At 39.2% G+C, this 21345-nt stretch overlaps 1 protein-coding gene across 13 annotated transcripts in view; it reads right to left on the bottom strand.

Moving 5' to 3' along the window:
• tnrc6c1 (trinucleotide repeat containing adaptor 6C1) overlaps positions 1–21345 on the bottom strand; it is a 637257-nt gene that overhangs the window by 160080 nt on the left and 455832 nt on the right. Inside the window, exons 1-2 of one of the 13 annotated variants that reach the window (XM_059653755.1) lie at positions 15622–15854; positions 15270–15317 (exon numbers count right to left, since the gene is read on the bottom strand). The exons of the other annotated variants lie outside the window; for them this stretch is intronic. Coding sequence (XP_059509738.1) covers positions 15270–15317; positions 15622–15626 — 53 coding nt within the window. The 5' untranslated portion in view covers positions 15627–15854. Of the gene's footprint in view, positions 1–15269; positions 15318–15621; positions 15855–21345 lie in introns of those variants that run through there. 13 annotated transcript variants of the gene reach the window in all.

Consider the following 21345-nt stretch of genomic DNA (forward strand, 5'->3'; position numbering starts at 1 on the left):
TCTTCACCCAAAGAGTAGACAGCCTGTGGAATTAATTACCACAGGAAATGGTTAATGCCAAAACTTTGAAAGTATTCAAGAGGTGGCTAGATTTCACACTTGGGGAAAATGGGATCTCATATTAGGCTACTGAGTTGGATGATCAGCCATGATCATGATGAATGGTGGAGCAGGCTCGGAGGGGCAAATGGCCTCCTCCTGCTCCCATCTTCTGTGTAGCTATGTTGTCAGGACCTTTACAGGATCCAGCACCTTAAGCTAATTCTTGATATCACATGGACCAAACTAAATGAGCTGAAAACTGGCATCTGTGTAGCTGGGGAGCCGTGGAAGAAGGCAGAGATGAAACATTTGATGCTTTCTGCTGACGGGGCCTCTTCAGCACTGATGTATTGGGATGTCACCTCATTGTGGATGGGAATATTTGTTCAGCCTCTTCCTCCTCCAGCAAGTTGTTAACAAACAAAACCATTTGTGTCTCAATGTAGCAAGACTGTAGAATTTAGATATCATCTGCTGATTGTGGCATTTCTCATCTCTGTTGTCTGGCACACAAATAGCCCTGGGGTATCACAATTTTGACACCTCCTTTTGAGCTATATCTAGCACAGACTGGGAGATATGCCAAGCCATGAGGTTACACTCTGAGATCAAATACAAGCTGCTGCTGCAGATGGCCACAACACCTTGTGTAAATTATGTCTTGAGTAACTCGATCTGTTCAAAATCAATGTATTCAGCATTGTGGTTGTTCCTCACAATATGACAAAGACATTACTTTCTCTCCACAAGGGCCATGCTGTGAATACATCTATCAATACCATCAATGGGGAGATGCGTCTGTAATAAGTCAATAGGTGAAGACAAAGAATAGCTTTGAATCGACAGTCTTTCACTGTGATTAACAATGTTAAGAGCTAATACAATCCTAATATATGGTGTGGCTGTGTTAAATCATTAGCACCAGCACGAGGAGCTCACTAAAAATCAGTTAAACATAGTTTCTGGAGGACTTTGAACTTTGGATGTGACCGAATGCACCTTTCACTCAAGGTTTCCCTTGCACTATCAAGATACAGGTATTTCTGCTATAATGCATGTTTCATTAACACAAATTGTCTGTAACATGATTGATGGCTATTGGACGCTGTTTGGATAATGTGAACTTTCTGCTGTACAGGTATAGTGATTTTCTATCGCGCAAGGTCATGCACGAATTCAACTGCTGCGGTGTAGGGAAAATACCCGTACTCACACTCAACTAAGGCTTTTACACAGAAACGTAGAAATTGGGAGCAGGAGTAGACCATTTGGCCCTTCGCACCTGCATCACCATTCAGTATGATCACGGCTGATACCCCTTGAACCCTTTAGCTGCAAAAGGCCATGTTCAGCTCCCTCTTGAATATGTATCTAATGGACTGGCCTCAATAGCTTCCTGTGGGAGAGAATTCCACAGATTCACAACTGAGCAGAGAAATTCCTCCTCATCTCAGTCTTGAATAGCTTTTGCTTTATTCTTAGACTGTGACCCCTAGTTCTAGACTTCCCCAACATCAGGAACATTCTTCCTGCAACTAGATTGTCCAGTTCCATTAGGGTTTTATACGTCTTTATGAGATCGCCCCTCATTCATCTAAATTCCAGTGAGTACAAGCCCAGTCAATCCAGACTTCCCTCATATGTCATTAGCTCTAACATAAATAACAAGTTCGAAATTCAGACATTCTACACTTAAAAAGTACCTTGCACTGGTATGTAGAGGTCTTACTTCTACTAGGAAAATGTTCTTAAAAGAATATTTCAGGAAATGAGTTACTCCTGGTTACTAAAGATAAATTGAAGGACAGCTACTTTCCTCAAAGTTAGTCCCCATATATCTGGTGATCTTTCCCTTGTCCCCTCAATGGTCCCTGATATAGAAGTGCTGGTCACCCGTAAATCTTACGAGCAGTCATTCTTACATATCTGCAACAATTCCGTTCCCAAGATCCCCACGATTGATGGGATTCATGAGTGCAGAGCTCGTTAAGAATAGATTTAATTAAAAATATTACAGATACACAATTTTTGCCCATGTATGTTGATTTCACAGATAGAGGATTTACTACATAACAAAGTAGCCCATAACTTTTAACCATTTACTTGGTAGCATTCAGTTCAGTAATGGAACTTCATGTTGCATGCACATCATCAGGAAGCATAAATCTCAAAAGCAACCCTTTGAAACAAATTTACAAAGTGCCATTTGGAAACAAGACATATAAAGATTAAGGAATCAGAAATTGATGCAGTTTCCCCAGAGGCCAGAAACAATAAACCATTAATTAATTTCCAGGATAAATCAGTAATCGTCTTTAGTTCCATTGTGTTGGGAAGACGTCAGTCCTATGTTTTCAAGTAGGTGTGGTCTAAAACAGGTCCTATCTTTTGTGAAAGAAGCACAAAAAATATGCTGGAAAAAAAATCAGCAGATCCAGGAACATCTGTAGACAAAGAAACAGATACAACTAGTCTTCAGAACTGAACGAAAGTTGTTATTGGATTCAAATTTAATCCTGTTTCTCTGTCCTGACCTGCTGAGTCCCTCCAGTATTTTGTGTTTGCTTCAGAATTCCAGCATCTGCAGTGTTTTGCTTGTATCCTTCGTGAACATATGAAAAGTGAAATAGAACAACATACTCTGATTCTACACCTTGTTATCTCAGATTTTCAAGCATCTGCCATTCTTACAATCTCCAAGATACTCTGACTTCAGTTTTTGACGGAGGAAGATTTTATCCAAATTCATAAGTTTAGAATAGAGTGTAGATTATAAATACTTTTAATTGAGCAAGACAACCCGCTGAGAGAAGTTGCGAGCATATTCACTATCTGTATTGTTGCACAGATAGTTTATATAAACTAAGGCTAATTATAACCATTGCTTCACATATTCACTTGCGTGCTAATGGAATGAAGAAAATTTAATGTTAAACTCATGCTATCTCAGATTTTTTAGCTTATACTCAAAGTCGCATAGGATGTTGGTACTTGTTAAAGACAATTAAAATTAGCCCTATGGTTACATCTCAATTACACAACTGTAGTTAAACACTGAGGCCAATATACAAGATGTCTTTTACAGGAGCAACGAGTATTACTGCATGTGCAGGACAAAAGACCATAAGCAATTTGTAACCATGTCAGATTGAAGACTCATTACAAGAGTCAGCATACATAGTTTAAAAGGGGAATGGAGTTGTCAGGATACAGACAATCCAGCAGACCCCTTCAAGGGTCTAGGCCCGAAATGTCAGCTTTTGTGCTCCTGAGATGCTGCTTGGCCTGCTGTGTTCATCCTGCTCCACACTTTGATCTCTGAGACTGTGCTTGGTTTCTTTGATGTAGAGGTGCTACACTTGCCCTTACACCTCCCCCTTCACATCCATTCCAGGCCCCAAGAAAACCTTCCACATTAAACAGATGTTCACCTGCACATCCACTAATGTGGTCTATTGTGTCCACTGTTCCCAATGTGGCCTCCTCTATTGGTGGGGGGGAGAGAGACTAAGTGGAATCTTGGAGACTGCTTTGTGGAGCACCAATGCTTGGTTCACGACAAACAACAACTTCTCTCAGTCATGAGCCACTTCAACTCTCCCTCCCATTCCCTGGACGATATGTCCATCCTGGGCCTCCTCCCGTGTCATAATGATGCCACCCAGAAACCAAAGGAACAGCACCTCACATTCCGCCTTGGAATCAGCCAACCCAATGGTCTTTACATGCTTCAACATCTCCCCACCCCTGACTAGCACCCCTCTCATCCCCCACCTCCTTGACCTGAACGTCTTCTTTCCCACCGATCCACTCCTCCCACCTCAGTGACCAACTCCCAACTACACTTCTTACCTACACTCACCTCTACCAGCTTCATCCCAGCCTCCTTGACCTGTCCATCTTCTCTCCACCTATCTGCTTCAGTATCCACCTTTTATCTCAGCCTCCTCCTCTCTATATTTATTTCAGAGCCCCCATCCCCTCCCCCATTTCTGAAGAAGGGTCCAGATCCAAAACATCAGCTTTCCTGCTCCTCTGATGCATCCTGCCCTGCTGTATTCTTCCAGCTCCACACCTTGTTATTAATTTCTACCATCAGCAATGGTAAGAGTTGAATCCAGGTCCAGAGGGTGCCCTGAGAGTTATTGGATTACTGGTCCAGTGATATTACACTGCACCACTGCCTCCCTAATCACAGGAGTTAGACCTTTGGATGGCAAGGGAATCAAAGGTTACAAGGGTCAGAAAAGAAAGTACAATTAAAGCCATGATCAAATCATCTATGATCTTATTGAATGGCAGAGCAGATGAGAGGTCAACTGGCGAACTTCTGCTCCTATTCATGCTCTTGAATGTACTTCATGCAACAAGTAGTAAATATTCCAATTTTATATTACTCCATTAGGGATTTCAACTAATAATCTCTATACCCGTAATTATTAGATATATACTTTGAACCCATATCACCCTGAAAATGAACCATAACAAAGGTTCTTTTTACTTATTACAGGTTCCAGAAAATCAAAAAGGTGGATCTTTGCTTGATGAGTTAAACCTGCAATTATCACATAAATAGTACTGACACCAATATAGTTCAATAAACAGTTGTCACAGGACTCATGATCTGCTGGGTATTGCTATCCACTCACCGAGTAGGTAAAAAGGTTTTGGTTTTAGAATAAATGTTTATATTTCAAAATAATATGCCACAGATATATATCACAGCACAATGAATTAATTACTTTTAATATAACATTTGTTAGACGTATAGAGGAAACAACACCTCACTAATAGCAACGAAAGGAAACTTGACAGTGTTAACTGAAAGCAATGTTTATTTACGCAGTCAATTATAGTTATTTTAGTCAACGTACTCAGGCATGCCACAATTCCAGGGCAGGGCTTACACAGTTAATGGTTAGGTTCTGGTGAGTGTTGCCGAACAAAGAGACCTTCACAGTTCCTTGAAAGTGGAGTAACAGATAGACAGGATGGCGAAGACAGCATTTGATACGCTTGTCTATATTGGTGAGTGCATTGAGCCTAGGAGTTGGGAGGTCATGTTGCAGCTAAACAGGACATTGGTTAGGCCACTTTTGGAATAACACATTCAATTCTGGTCTCCCTCCCTCAGGAAAGATGTTGTGAAACTTGAGAGTTCAGAAAAGATTTACAAGGATGTTGCCTTTCATTGCTATTAGTCAGATGTTGTTTCCTTTGTACACATAACTTTTGTTAGATGTTCAAAGTAATTAATTAATTGTGCTGTGATGTCTATCTGTGTCAAGTTCTTGGCATATTATTGTGAAATATAAAATTTTATTTTAAAACTGAAACTTTTTCTCTACTCAGTGAATGGATATTAACACCCAGCAGATCATGAGCTTTGTGACAACTGTTTACTGAACTATACCGGTGTTAGGTCTACTTATGTGATAATTGTAGGTTTAACTCTTCAAGCTAAGACCCAGCTTTTTGATTTTCTGGAACCTGCAATAAGTGAAAAGAACCTTTGTTATAGCTCATTTCAGGGCGATATGGGTTTAAAAGTATATATCCAATAATTATGGGAACAGGGATTATTAGTTGCAATCCGTAACGCAGCAGTATAAAATTGGAATACTTACTACTGGCTGCATGAAGTACATTCAAGTGTATAAATAGGAGCAGGAGTTAGCCATGGACCTCTCAACTGTCCTACCATTTAATAAGATCATAGCCGATTTGATTATGGCTTTAATGTTGCCAGAGTTGGAGAGTCTGAACTAGTGACAGAGGCTGAACAAGCTGGGCTATTTTTCCTGGAGCAGAGGCTGAGGGGTGACCTTATTCAAGTTTGTAAAATTCTGAGGGGCATAGACAGGCTGAACAGTCAAGGTCTTTGTTTCAGGGTAGGGGAATCCAAAACTACAGGGTGTATGTTTATGGTGAAAGGGGAAGGATTTAAAAGGGACCTAAACGAGAAACATTTTCACGCGGAGCGTGGTGCATGGATGGAATGACCTGCCAAGGAGGTAGAGGAGGCTGGCACAATTAAAACTTTTAAAAGCCACGAATAGGAAGGGTTTAGAAGGATAGTGGCCAAATGCTGGCAAATGGGATGAGAATCATTTAGGATATCTGGTCGGCATGGACAAGTTGGATCAAATGGTCTGTTTCCATGCTGAAAATCTCTATAACTCTATAAAACGAATACATTGCCACAAAGAGCATTGGTGCCAAGTCAAACTGCAAAACTACTCTGATTGTCATGGGAGTGGCATCATGACAAGGGCCAGAGGGCAGCCTTAGAATGAATAGAAATGGGCAAATGTAATTTTACCCACCTTATCAGTTGAACAAAAACAGGTGAAAACTGAAAACTAGGTCAATAGCTTCCATTTTTGTCCATTTATAATTAAAGCAAGGACTGTCAAAGCTCAAACTTGAACTAGGACTTGCACTGCATATGTTCAAGTGAATCTGACCCTGCTCACTCAACGCTTTTTGACTCAATTACCTCAGTCCTTATATTATGAACAAACCTTTCAGCCATCCTCAAAATTAGAATGCCTGCAATGCAGAAAAAATGTGCATAAAACCCTAAACTGTACTTTTGGTCATCTCTCCTTAACATCAGATTGTGGTATCAAGGAGATCCTGAAAAACCAGAGTCAATGGGAATTATGGTGAACACTCTTCACTAGCTGGAGTCGGCCTGGCACATAGGAAGATAGCTGTGGCTATAGAAAGGTCAGTCATCTCACGTATATGACATCTGTGCAAGAATTCCTCAGAGTAATGTCCTAGACCTATGCATCTTCAGCAGCTTGATCAATGATCTTTCCTCTATCACAAGGTCAGAAGTGGGGATATTCACATAATGTTCAGCATTATTGGCCACTCTTCAGACATGAAGCAGTACATGTCCAAATGCAGCAAGGTTTGGACAAAATCCAGGCTTGTGTTGAAAAGTGGCAAGTAACATTCATGCCACACGAACACCAGGCATTAACCATCTCCAATTAGAGAACAACCGAGCCACCACAGCTGAATATTCAATTGAGTTACCACCACTAATTTCCCTGACTATCAACATTCAGGAGGTTACAGCTGATTAGAAATTGGACTGGACTCACTGTATAAACTCAGAGGCTAGGAATGCTGCAGCAAGTAACTCAGCTTCTGACTCTCCATAGCCACATCAAAAGAGGCCAGTCAGCCACTTGTATCTGATTGGTAAACACATACATACGAAAAACTCTGTAGACTTGTATAAAATAAGATTTCAGCTCCAGGTCGAGCTAAAGTTGAAATGAGTTGGGGTTTTGTCTTCATCACCAATCCAGGTAGAAAATTTCAGACGCCCACCACTCTTCAGGTGAAAACGTTTCTCACATGTCCCCCCTCCTATTTCTACCACATCTGAGCCCTCTCCCTATTTAGAAAAACAGATTTTGTCCAGGCCCCTTTTTCTGATGAAGGGTCTAGGCCCGAAGCGTCAGTTTTTGTGCTCCTGAGGTGCTGCTTGACCTGCTGTGTTCATCCAGACCCACACTTTGTTATCTTGGATTCTCCAGCATTTGCAGTTCCCATTACCACTCATAACTTCATAATTTTATTCCCCTTTTATAAATCACAAATTCCCTTCCGATAAATTTAACTTGCACAATAAATGTGTGTTAACATTTGTAATTTTCTTGTCCAAACAGCAGTGGAGGCTGAGATCATTCATTGAATACATTTCAGGTTGAGCTAGACAGATTTTTGGTTCAGAAGGGAGTGAGAGTCGTTGGAGCAAGGGGGACGGTCAGGAAAGTGGATCTGTCTTGATCTTAATGATGGAATTGGCTCAAGAGGCTGATCAGTCTTGTGCTGTTCCTATTTCTTATGATCTTACGAGTTCACATCCTTAACTTTACCAAAACACAGATGTTTTCTTAAAAGATGAAATTCCATGAATACCAATGATATAATTCATTTGTCTATTACTATACAATTACTTCAGGATGAAGACTGGCCAAATAACCAGATGAACTTCCTACTCGTCTTCAAAATGTCACAAGACCGTTGCATCCTCGAGTTGGGAGTTTGGGTCTTAGTTTAAAAGTTTCATACAAAGATAGCATATTAGTAATGCAATGATGAATGCTCTATAACTTAGTTGTTCACAGCAAGAACAAAAATATTGGTATTCAATGGAGTGCGTCCCTCCATGTGACTGTGTTAACTCCACATTATTAGAATTACATAGCACTTCCTGAGACTTTTCCCTGCTCAGTTGATGTCCTATAATCTCAAAGCTGCAAAAATAAATTTGTTTATGGAAAGCTCCAATTCACATCCAACAATCTGCTCTGAAAACTCTATTCACATTTTTGACGGGTGACAAATCCCGTACAGCAGCTCAAACATTCCACAACATTTCAGATAAAACCAATAATACTGTAAAGATTAAATGCGATCAGAGATAATGGGAACTACAGATGCTGGAGAATCAAAGATAACAAAGTGCGGAGCTGGATGAACACAACAGGCCAAGCGGCATCTTAGGAGCACAAAAGCTGACGGTTCGGGCCTAGATGTGCCCTCTCTCCTACAAATGCCAGATCATTTTAAAAACAATTTCAGTATCAGGTTCCCTGGACAATACTTGTATCAATATTCATACAAATTTCTCCATTTAAGATATACTGTTTACTGACTAACAAAGCAGGAAAAAAAATTTACTCTCACCATGTTCTGTGACCAAGAATTATTTTTAATTCATCATTTCAGTCTGCGACATTGTAATTGTACATTAGCTTTGCAGAAATGGTCACAACTGGTAAATAACCCGATTAAAAAACAAATTAACTTAGACTTGGCTGTGGTACATCTGCTAAACAACTCAGCAAGTGTTGTAAGTAACAAAAAGAGAAACTCTGGAGAAACCAAAAACTTATTGCACCACAGGAGAATTTTGTTAAGTCAATGCCCTAATTGCCGTGACAATTAACTCCATCTGTTTCACAAAATGGATAGATATTGCACGGCAATGTTGTACTTGTTTAATTAAAAAAGAAGTATTAAGTTAATGGCATGTAGCTAAGATGAATGTGGTAACTTACAGGATCCTTAACTATGTACAGGGCTCCATAATTATCATAAAAATCAGCATCCCATCATTTAGTTGATATATTAATTTTTCTTTTTAAGTAATACAAAAAGGTATAAACATAAAGTAATGACAGATAGTAGGAATTGTCGATGTTGAAGAATCTGCGATAACAAGGTGTACAGCTGGACGAACTCAGCCGGCCAAGCAGCATCAGAGGAGCGGGAAAGCTGACGTTTTGGGTCTGGACCCTTCTTCAGAAATAGGAGAGAGGAAGGGGATTCTGAAATCAATAGGGAGAGAGGGGGAGGAGGATAGAAGATGCATAAAGGAGAAGATAGGTGGAAAGGAAACAGGCAGGTCAAAGAGGCAGGGCTGGAGCCAGTAAAAGTGAGTTTAGGTGGGGAGTTAGGGAGAGGATAGGTCGGTCCAGGGAGGGCGGTCAGGTCAAGGAGGCAGGATGAGGTTAGTAGGTAGGAGACAGGGGTGGGGCTTGAGGTGGGAGGAGGGGATAGGTGGGAGGAAGGACAAGTTAGGGAGGCGGGGTCGAGCTGTGTTGGTTTTGGGATGTGGTCAGGGAAGGGGAGATTTTGAAGCTTATGATGTCCACATTAATACCATTGGGCTGCAGGGTTCCCAGGTGAAATGTGAAATGCTGTTCCCGCAACCTTCGAATGGCATTGTTGTGGCACTGCAGGAGGCCCAGGATGGACATGTCGTGCAAGGAATGAGAGGGGGCAGGGGGAGTTGAAATGGTTCGTGACTGGGAGGTGCAGATGTTTGTCGAACACCTAAAGCTTGGTTGGCGACAAAGCGGTCCCCAAGCCTCCACTTGGTTTCCCCGACATAGAGGGGGCCACAGTGGCAACAGCAGATACAGTGTACCACATTATCAGATGTGCAGGTGAACATCTGTTCGATGTGGAAGATCTTCCTGGGGCCTGGGATGGGACAGGGGCTGGGGGGAGTTGGTGGATAGAAGCGGCGTAGCACTTCCTGCGATTGCAGGTAAAAGTACCAGGGGTGGTGGAGAGTGTGGAGCGGACAAGGGAGTCATGGAAAGAGTGGTCCCTCTGGAAAACAGACAGGGTGGGAGGGAAAAATGTCTTTGGTAGTGGGGTCAGATTACAGATGGCAGAAGTGTCGGAGGATGATGCATTGGATCTGGAGGTTGGTGAGGTGGTATGTGAGGATGAGGGGGATTCTGTTTTGTTTGTTACTGCGGGGAGGGGACATGAGGGATGAGTTGCAGGAAATGCGAGAGACACGGTCAAGGGCGTTTTCGACCAGTGGAGGGGAAGTTGCGGTCCTTGAAAAACGAGGTCATCTGGGATGTCTGGGAGTGGAATGCCTCATCTTGGGAGCAGAGGCAGTGGAGACAGGAATTGGGAATAGGTGATGGCATTTTTGCAGGAAGATGGGTGAGAGGAGGTGTATTCTAGGTAGCTGTGGGAGTCGGTAGGCTTGAAATGGATATCTCCTATCTGTCTCGCCCTCTCTCCCTATTTCTTTCAGGATCCACTTCCCCTCCCCCATTTCTGAAGAAGGGTCTCGACCAGAAACATCAGCTTTCCTGCTCCTCTGATGCTGCTTGGCCTGCTGTGTTCATCCAGTTCTATGCCTTATTATATCAGGCATAAACATAATCTTTGTTACAAGCTGCAAAATTATCACCTGGTATTATCTAGTGTATTCGCAACAACAGAAAGTAAATTAGCATGGTGAACACACTGGATTCAATTTAAATGAAACAAGACTGAAACAAATCAAAATAGAATTATTTGCTTCATTTGAAAGGAATATTAAAAGGATCATAATTTATACACAAAGACACTGAGTACTTATTTTTGGTGAAAACTTAATTGGCAGTAGTAATAGCCTGCATTACAACAACAGTAACTGTTACGTTGATGTTACAAGAAGTTCAGAGTAGCTAGGAGGTCAAATAGCACTCTTCCTCCATGCCAATTACAGTTTCCAGCTCAGGCCATTCCAAGAGGGTGTATTGACATATTTCCATCACCCTGGGGCTAGACAGACTGTACCACCAGCATAATGTCTGGATAATTCTGTTTTTTTTGTCTGTTGGCTTACAATATCTATTACAAATAAACAAAAACATACTTCACAACCACACTGTTTCATTTAAATAGTGACATGCATCAGACAAGAATGAACCAAAGATCCCCAATAAAGAAAAGTTGAAAACCAATTAAATGGAATATAAACAATGGACTTCAGAAGAACCATTTATACCGCGACTACTTCTGCATTTAAAACAGAGAATAAGATATAACCAAACTCCTCTTCCACTCCTCGCAAACACTGTCAAGACTTTCATTGTGAAAAGCCCTCAAAAACTTTAAAAAGGTATCACCTGCAATTGTGTATCAGTGACATTAGTTAACAAGTGTGACCCAATACAACTCCCAAGTTTCAATTTCATCTATCATTACTGTTCCCTATTAAAATAATTAAGTTATAAACTCATTGCTGGAGGCCTGAAAGCATTTATTGAAATTATTTGTTTATATAGCTCTTTGTAAATTCCTATTTAAATTTTTAACGTTTTTTGGGTTTTATTCAAACTGTGCATTGCATCTGCTCAGCCAGAATAGTATAGCATCAGATTGCTCCTTTTAGTTCTGCAGAATATTTGTCATTATTGCAGTGTGCTTTAATTATTTACCTTCAAGCAGTTATATTATTGAGAGCATGCAGAAGTTTTGTTATTAAAAGAATTCAAAATATTCACCAAAGATTCCTAGATAGCACCTTCCAAACCCAGAAGTAACAAGCTGTAGAGCTGGATGAACACAGCACACCTTCCAAACCCACACCACTTCTAACTAGAAGGTCAAGGGGCAGAAGATACATGGGTACACCACCACCTGCAAGTCCTGCCCCAAGCAACTCACCATGGTGACTTGAAAATATTGCGCTATTCCTTCATTGTCACTGGGTCAAAATCTTGAAATTTCATTCTGAAATAGTATTGCGGGATATCTATAGCACATGAACTGTGCAGTGCAAATAAAAAGCACCTCACCACCACCTTCTCAACAGCAACCAGAGGCAGGCAGTAAATGCTGGCCAGCCAGCAATGCCCACGTCTTGAATGAATTTTAAAAAAATGCTTCTGGAACAAATATAGTTAACCAGAAAATATTTAAATTCTGCTTCAGCATTTCCATTGCACTTTCTTCAATATTTGATTTTCATGATTTCCTGTCCAGAATTGATATCAGTTATAGACAATTTACTGGCATAAATTTTACATTAATTTTATTCAGGTCAGATTAGGACATTACCTTAGCAACTATCATCAATTAATTTTTGATCCCACAATGTATTTCCTTGCATTGGAAGCAGTCTAGCAAAGGTTTTAAGTTGATTCTGGGATGAAGGGGTTGTCTAAGAAGAACCTTTCAGCAGACTAGGCCTGTACTTGAGTGTTTGGAAAAATGAGAGATGATCTAATGGAAACATGGAAGGTATTGAGAAGGACTGACAGGCAAAGTGGAGAGGAATTTAGAAAAGGGAACAGTCCCAACATAAGAATTGGCTATTTAAACTAGAGGTGAGGTGGTATTTCTCTCTCAAAAGCTAGGGAAGCCAAGACATTCAAGAAATATAAGGATGAGCTAGATGTATCTTTTGGAATTATTGGGGGGTATGAGGAAAACGTGGAAAAGTGGAACTAAGGCAAAGATCACTGAGCTTGGGGGTTAACTGATCTACTCCTGCTCTGTTCTTTGTTTCTTTTGGTCCAAGATTAAAATTTAAGCCAGTCAATGGAAAGCAAAAGAGGATTTTCCTACCAGATACTAAATTTCCATTTGTTACCAAATACATAACACCAAAATGGGTCAAAGTCTTAAAATGACAGGAACAGAACTTGCACTAACAACAAAACAGTTGCAACACAAAAAACTTTTAAAGTCCAACATGTACTGCAGGAAGACTGTGGGCTGCAAAAGCAAAGGATCTTCAATGATCAAGATGTCACAACAAAATAGGGGAATTATTTTTGATAAGTGATTTGCTGTTAAAACAAACTCAAAAGTCAAACAGGAGAGAGAGAACCATTATATTTTTGGCTACCAGCTCCATCATGGAGCTTGGATTTTAATATGAAACCTGCATGTGTGGCCCAACTCAGCATAATTTTATATCAAATGGAAACAGAAAATGTTTAAATGCCCAACAGGTCTGACAGCATCTGTGGAGAGAAGAGTTAAAATTTTAAAATCAATAACTTTTTTCAGAATTTTGTTTAGGATTCCAAATAAAAGTCAATGATCTGAAATATGAACTATTTTTCTCTCCAAGAATGCTGAATATTTCCACTTTTTTCTGCTTTTTCGGATTCACAGCACCCACAGTATGCTTTCATTCAAAAAAAACCTTGCGTTTTACACATTAATCCAAATATGAGTCACTTTTAAATAGTAACCATTTACCGTCCTGGGTTTCATCCAATTGCTTGGTCATACCAAGCCTCAATACAGTGTTGAAAATCAATTTTCAGTCACATCTTCTAACTAATCCCAATCATCAAATCCTCACCCGCACGTGAGATGATTCAAGAGACGTGGTCAAATTTTCTTCTCGTAACTCAAGTGCGTTGAGGTACATTGTAGTAAACCAACTCAAGAAATCAACTTACTCAGTACATCAATGAGTACTAAAAAGTTAGACACTCCAAAACCTTATAGTTGCACTGCTCACTGATCCACTGGGGAAATATTTTACATCATTTTTATCCATACAAATCCTTGAATACTATAAAACAAAAGCACCCAATTTCCTTAAATAACTTTAGATTTCACAATAAATGTGACAAGTTTGCTCTGCTTTTTCTGAGTGCTGTGCGATATAGTATTTTATAGCAAATGTTATATTTGTGAATAGAAAACAATATATGATTTAAGAAAAATATTGACTATATTTTATGTAATTTTTAATACAAAGAAATCATTACTTTATTTGGATTTTTGTCAAATTATACAAGAAGCACACAATTCCAGTATAAAGTTCATTATTTTTAAAAATAGTTACAGAATCTAAAGCATGTACACTTGATGGTAGATTGTAGAACCCTGGGATGCATTAATTTCCTGAACAAAAAAATAGGGCAATACCTATGACGTAAAAATGATTGGTGCCAAGTACACATTACAGCCTAATATTATTTGCTGCAATGGTTCAGAAAAAGATCTTTTCACACACAAAAAAGTACACACACAAAATTCAAATTTGGATACTTTGTCATATTACACAAAACAAAGTCTTCCTGGAACACCTACAAAATATAGATATGTCCTACCCACGTATATATTGGCTCTTTTTTGTATTTGCAATTTGATGCGCCATTCATTACCTTAACAAGACAAACGTTTCAAAGACTTAAAAACCTGTCCATTCTCAAAATGAATCGAATTCCTCTGCATATTTTAAAAATTATTTAGTCTATCAAAAGGCACATTCCACATCCAAAGACATCTGGATGATAAAGTACAGTATGGAACTGCGCGCAGAGAGGGGGAGATAGACAACGTGGGCAACGATCCAAAAATGCCAGCACTTTGGCAAAACAACTGAAGCCAGTCAATACCAAAGCTCAACACCACGCAAAAGAACCGAAATGTTCCTTTGCGACTATTACTGCAATTTATTAAACGTTCTCTGCATTCTGTAGCAAAAAGAAATAGAAAGTATTTGCAACGTCAAACAAGTACGGCAGAAATGTCCTACTTCACGTTGCAGTGGTTCTACAATTTGCAAAAAAAGCTACGACATCTCTTTGAGATACTGCCGTCATTATATCCAACTTGCACAGTGATCGAAAAGCGTTTTTCCCCAGTCAGATTTCAAACCCCAATGCATCGCCTGAGCCAGCTTTATGAACGAAGAACGTTATAGTTCAACCTTCACTGTTCTGCCTTCTTTCTTTTTCACTGGCTCTTTGAAAACCAGTGCACAGCCTTTTGCTATTTCACGATCCCTACGTTGACAGTTGCTCAAAAGAAAAAAAAAGACATCTACGATTCAATCCATCCCTTATCATTTAAACCCGCCTTACAAGGCAGAAGGTGAGCTACTCGACGTTAAAATAAAAAAAAGGCAAAACTCAAATCATCTGTCTTACCTTTTAATTTCTTCCTGAGGCTCTTTGGCAGCTTTATACTCGGGGTCTCTGAAAGCGTCGGGGGCGGGATAAGGAGAAACAGGAGGAAAATAAAAGCCTTTTTTTAAAAAGACTCATAAATTTGGCAGATCTGAAAACACGTACGGCGGCTGACAGCTGCAGTCAGGATCGGTCAGGCGATCGACAGGGGGCTATTTGTACACAAACACACGGGGAAAGGAAGAAGCAGGTTGCAGCAACAACAGCAACGCAAGCCCGCCCTGCCTCCCTGTCTCTACCCCAACCCAACAGCAGCCTGTAGACGGCACAACACATACACAGACACCCCTAGCAACAGCCGACAGGTACAAACCTCATCAATTTAAAGTGCAAATAGAAGGGGGGGAGGAAATATCCAACAGTAGACAAAACAACGTCAGAGTAGGGTTGTCGGAGAGGGGAGGGGGCTGGGGAAAGGGAAAAGTTGAGCTAGTCGTTCTCGCCGTCAGTAAATTATCAGTAACGGTACTGCTGCAGCAGCCATTTTGTTGTAACTGACAAGAGAAGGGTAATCGTGCTAAGGAAACGACCTCTGACCCTGTCTGGTTGACATGTGATCATAACGAACGAGCTTTCCCTCTCTCCTCCTGCCCTAATCCCGCGGCTCGCGCCCAACCGTCCCGCCTCTTCGGGTTACCATGGCAACCCACTTCGGCCTATCTCTGCGGTTGCTATAATGTCACGTGACCCCCACTGCGACCGCAAACTTTCTTTATTTTCAGTGGGGCTGGGGGCAGGGGTGATTGTGGGGTTTTTTTGCATTTGGTCCGGGGTTTCAGACCAGTTCGTCAGACCTTCCTGCTGTCCTTAAACCGCCAAAACAGGGAAGAGAGAAATAAAGAGACAACAGGTAAACACCCGGTGATCGGAAAGGAAATTGATGATAATAATAATAATGATGATGACGATGCCATAAAACTTCCAAAAAACCAGATAGGGCCCGTCTAAACTGTCACTCCTGTTTGCCAAATCCAACCAATAGAGTAAAGGCGCTAACGGCACGTGACCGCGTCCCCGTGAACGCTGGTTGCTCCGGTAACGGGTCTGCCCCCAATCATCTCGAAAAGCCACCGCCAACTAGTCCGTCCTCAGCATATACAAACGACCCGGTAATTCTGAATTGTACACGATCTGATACAGCTCGACATCATCTACTTAATAGGTACAGAGCTTATTTAATTTGACCCAGTGAAATAACCCAATCAAAATTAAATATATTAAAACTGAATTGGCACTCCACTGTGCAGCAGCAGCAAAATACCATTCAGAGACGCAGCCTCCTCTAGTCCAGTTTCTTGGTCAGACCACTTGATAGCCTGGATTTGGAAAATAGATTGTAACTTTCTTTCAAAAATAATAAAGTAGTAAAACTTTTTTCTTTGAGTCAGTTTGCCTATGTTGAGTTTTTTATTGTCTAATGTGACAATCACAGTGAAACATTTGTGATCAAAGTGCCAGGAGGCAAAAATGGGATTTCTTGAGCCAAATATTCCAAGAACTTGAGCAACAAAAACCCAACAAAGTGGTCATAATAGTTCTTTGAATTTCAAAAGAATCATTAATTTTTTTAAAAGATGTAATGATTTTAAATTGAACCTGCTGCCCTGATCTTCTGCCATCCCTTCACCTGTCTAGAAGGCACTGGTTGTATAGCAGACTTGGATTTTGTAGGTCCATATCACATTCCAATATTTCACGCAAGTGATCATTGTACAAGTACGCCTAAGCAGTCAATGTAAGACAATTGCAGGAAGAGCCACAGCAAAGCGCCAGACTAAAACCATACCAGTCCACATTGCAGTCAAGACTGATGGTGGCAACTAGGGAAGAACATCCCAATTGTTCTTCATTCACAAATAAAGTAACTAACTGTGACAAAGTGTGAAGCTGGATGAACACAGCAGGCCAAGCAGCATCTCAGGAGCACAAAAGCTTGGCCTGCTGTGTTCATCCAGCCTCACACTTTGTTATCTTGGATTCTCCAGCATCTGCAGTTCCCATTATCTCTAACTAATTGTGACATTCTGATTAGAGATTTCGTAACTGAGCACATACCAGTGATTTGGGACTTTTCTGCTTTGTATGGTTCAGCTACTCCCAAAATAAATACATTGTGCCATTGTACAACCCTCACTAAAATGTTTGAAAATGAGGATTTTTAAAAATTTCACCCTTATCATTACTTGTTCCCTAACAGAGCACAAAACCTCCAAGGCTGTCAACAACAATTTTGAAAAAGATGCTGAATGGTGTATGAAAATAGGCTAAGATTACTTTCTCTGCAATTTTTTCTCTTTCTCATACCCCCTCACTACCAAACACAGATATGCCATGTGAGGGTCTCAGATGTGAACTGGTAGATCTGGTTTATGCTGTGCCATCAGGACAGCAAACAATCTTCTCATTGACTTTGGAATGAAGTTCCATGTAGCAGGGCATCCTCTCAAAGTATGTCTGTTCCTTACCATTGATTTGCACAAGAGTTTATTTGTAAAGAACTTGGGAATTTTTTTGACAATTTTTTTCCTGCTGAGACTTATCATATTTGTTGTAAAATCAAAAGTCTTTTGAGCAGTGTGAAAGTGGACAAGGAACACTAAATTCAATGCTGGTGTATGGACATAATTCCAGACAAATCCCTTGACTAATATCGGTGAAGTCCACCTGATTCACCACTTCTTAATTGAATGTCACTCAAGGGTGTAAAGAGGAGACCTACAGTTATTCAAAAATAAAGAAGACCCTTTAAATATAATAGACAGTATATAGAAGTAAGTGGTTTACATTTTCATGTCCTAAAATATATCTTATTAACTTTATAGCCATGAATTTTTGGTTGCTAAATGTCTTTCATGACTTTTTATGCTTTTTTAAAATTATGAAATAGTCTTTTAGAAACATGTTTTCCCAAAAGTTGTGTTTCATAAAAAAGCAGCTCTTTTATTTTAAGTTCAAGTAATTGACATTTTGAAGATGAACCTGTACTGTAGACAAAAATAGCTTATGAATGTGATTGTTTTATGAACAACAATGTAGGGACATCCTGTTAAATTTTACTGATAGTGAAAAATACTTCAGATGTCTATATTGAAAGGTAAGTCATTTAATTATGCATAAAATTACATGCTCATAGAGCCACAATCAGCATTGTGAATGGTTCCCATGGCAAGGTGCATCAATGTGCAGTATCTAAGAATGTGAATTTTAGAACCTAGACAATATTCTCTGAGAAATTTCCTGTAAATTCCTCTTGTTGCTGATGGAACACTGTCAGTTTAAGTTAAAGATGATTCATTGATGAAATATTGTTGGTGAATTAGGTCATTTAAAAAAGCCAATAAAACAAACAGATTTCCAAATAAGTTTGAATCAATTTGCATGTTCATTTCAAGATTCAAGTTTTTAATTAGTGTTTTCAATATGGAGTTAGATAATTATTTGCATCATAAAGTTTTTGACATGCACACACATTTTGTTTACTAAAATGTAAGCGATCATAGTTTTCTTATTAGCTAGCTTACTTATTAAATTTTTTTGGAAGATACCCAAAAAAGGAGCAAATTGAAAAGCAATAATTTAAGACAATCTTCTAAATTGTTGTTTTGAATATGGCAAAGAAAAGCAAACCTGAATAACACGCTTATGGTGCATCTTTAAAATGAGCTGCAACACTGGCATGGTGATATAATGCATTTCTGTTCAGCGTAACTATTCCATTGAAGTTCAGTTCCCACACAGCCGGTTTATGAATTTTGTTCTCAAAGTCACTGGAAAGAATCAAATATAGTGAAGAAAGGAAAGATGGAGTTTGACTGTTAGGTGTTTAAAGAGTGGCATGGTATACACTTAGTGAGAAGCCGCATGCCTTGTTCATCAAAATAATGCAAAACACATTAAGATCTTCAAAAAGGTAAGTTTTAAAAATTAACAATGGGAAAATTATAAGTAAAAGCCCATAATGGAATTGATCTGCATTAGTAGAAAAGGCAAACTCCAATCACCATAACACATTACCAGTAATATCGGATATCAGAAAGTATATACGTATATCCTTGTTCCAAATTGTTTTTGACTACATTTGAAAAGATTATGATTGAAGGGTGCAAATCTACAGATATAAGAATACATACTTAAAATAAACTGCAAGTTACTGCAAGTTACAAATTTTCAGTGTTTTGCCAGGATTTAAAAATCTTACATCAATATCAATGACTTTTTTTTAATCTAAAGAGAGTGAGGTAGAGAAAAATCAGCTGATTTGAAATTAATTTATCATTTTATTCTGACAATACACCAATTAACACTAGTGATTGAATTTGCACATCAGTTTCAACAAATTAAAGCAAAGGAATCTTGAGTTCTCTAGCTAAATAAGGTTAGATTTTACCTGGTTTCATATAATATTTCTAAATTAGGTAGACATGTAGCTTGCCTGAGCTAGATATTGTTTGTTGTGTTCAGTTGTACTGGGTGAATGCATTAGCTGAGCTGATTTATAATTCTTCCAAGGGCACTGCAGGGATTCCATAGAGACCAACACATTCATAAATAGCAAACAACTGTCTAGCAGAAATAAGGGGTGGCACATAGCAATGCCAGTGTAGTGTAGACAAACTGAGTACTGCCAGTTTGATAAGATAAAGCTCTCTAATGTTTCAACGATAGTCTACATATCTCACATGACTATCTCTTTCTAATATGGATTACCAATTCAGCTTCAGTTCCCTCAGCAACTAATGAACAAGCAGTAAAATCAATAACTGCAAAATGTGGATTTGTGTGCTTTCTTTGCAACAAACAGTAAATGTTATGCAGGCAGCAGGATGCTCAGGTGGGGGTGGGCTGCATGAACCCCCAGAGGCCAGTGTATTTGTCATTTGGCAAACCAAGATAGATGTAGAGCACAAATTCATCAAAGCTTTCTCCAAAAGAAACACAATTCTTGTGTTAGTGTTATACTCCATCTATCTAGAGTCTGAAAAATGAATAAATAATGAACTATTCATTTCACATCGCAGGGACAAGCAACATACAGTGGTACAAAATGAGAACTAGATAAAGAACACACAATAATCTTTTGTCATGAACAATAATCTTTTGTTAATATTTTCGTGAGTTTCTGAGCTGTCATAATGTTACATTTTGTCAAGATTCCAATTCTAAAATATTCAAATTCAATCACAAATAAAGAATTCAATAACATTTTTCAGTTTATGTTTTCACTACTGCCTTGAGCATGGTCCAAACGCTAACATTTCAGTATTCCGTACCAGCACAAATTGTATCTGACGTTGCAGATAAAATTATTTTAAGCGTATTATAGCTGTGAGGAATGGGAGCATAAATAAAGCATTTATTTATGCAGACGTAACATATAATTAATTACTTTCAACATTAAAGTTCAGTACTGAACTCAAAGGATGATTTTTTTTAAAAAAGAGATATCAGTTTTTTCGCACTGAGTGGCTCTGTCTACAAACAGCTCAACTTATCGAGGCAACGTCAACACTGCAGTGCCAGTTCCTTTGTTTCACCAGTGACAGAGCCAGGATCTAACATCTCATAAATTATATCAGTGATTGACAATGATGGCACTGTTTGTAAACATAGACAGGGATGCCAAGTATTGTAACCTATTAAAAATGAAGTAGCTTTACAACAAAATGACCTAGAAGCACAGCATTTAGAATGCAGATATTTTAATGTTTAACTATAAATAGACAAATAGTTAAAGTGCACAATAGCTGTCAGATATGTGAAGAAGCCAATATTTTAATACATTGGTCTGATTATTGTTGAACTATTGCTTTTCCTTTTTATCCATTTTGATAAAGAAATTGATCTGACTAGCAGTCCGTGATATAAATTGTCATCAGTTCGTCAATTAAATAAAACATGAAATGTAAAAGCTTTGCTGCATTAAAGGTATGAACTGTAGTTATTGGTTCAGTTAAAGCAATGGAGAAAGTTTACAAATAGCCCTCTTTATAAACATTGCATTAATTGTGTTTGTAAAATTGTATTTAAAGCATTTTTT

Source organism: Stegostoma tigrinum, chromosome 22 (genome assembly GCF_030684315.1).
Source record: "Stegostoma tigrinum isolate sSteTig4 chromosome 22, sSteTig4.hap1, whole genome shotgun sequence".
In the NCBI taxonomy this organism is placed as follows: Eukaryota; Metazoa; Chordata; class Chondrichthyes; order Orectolobiformes; family Stegostomatidae; genus Stegostoma; species Stegostoma tigrinum.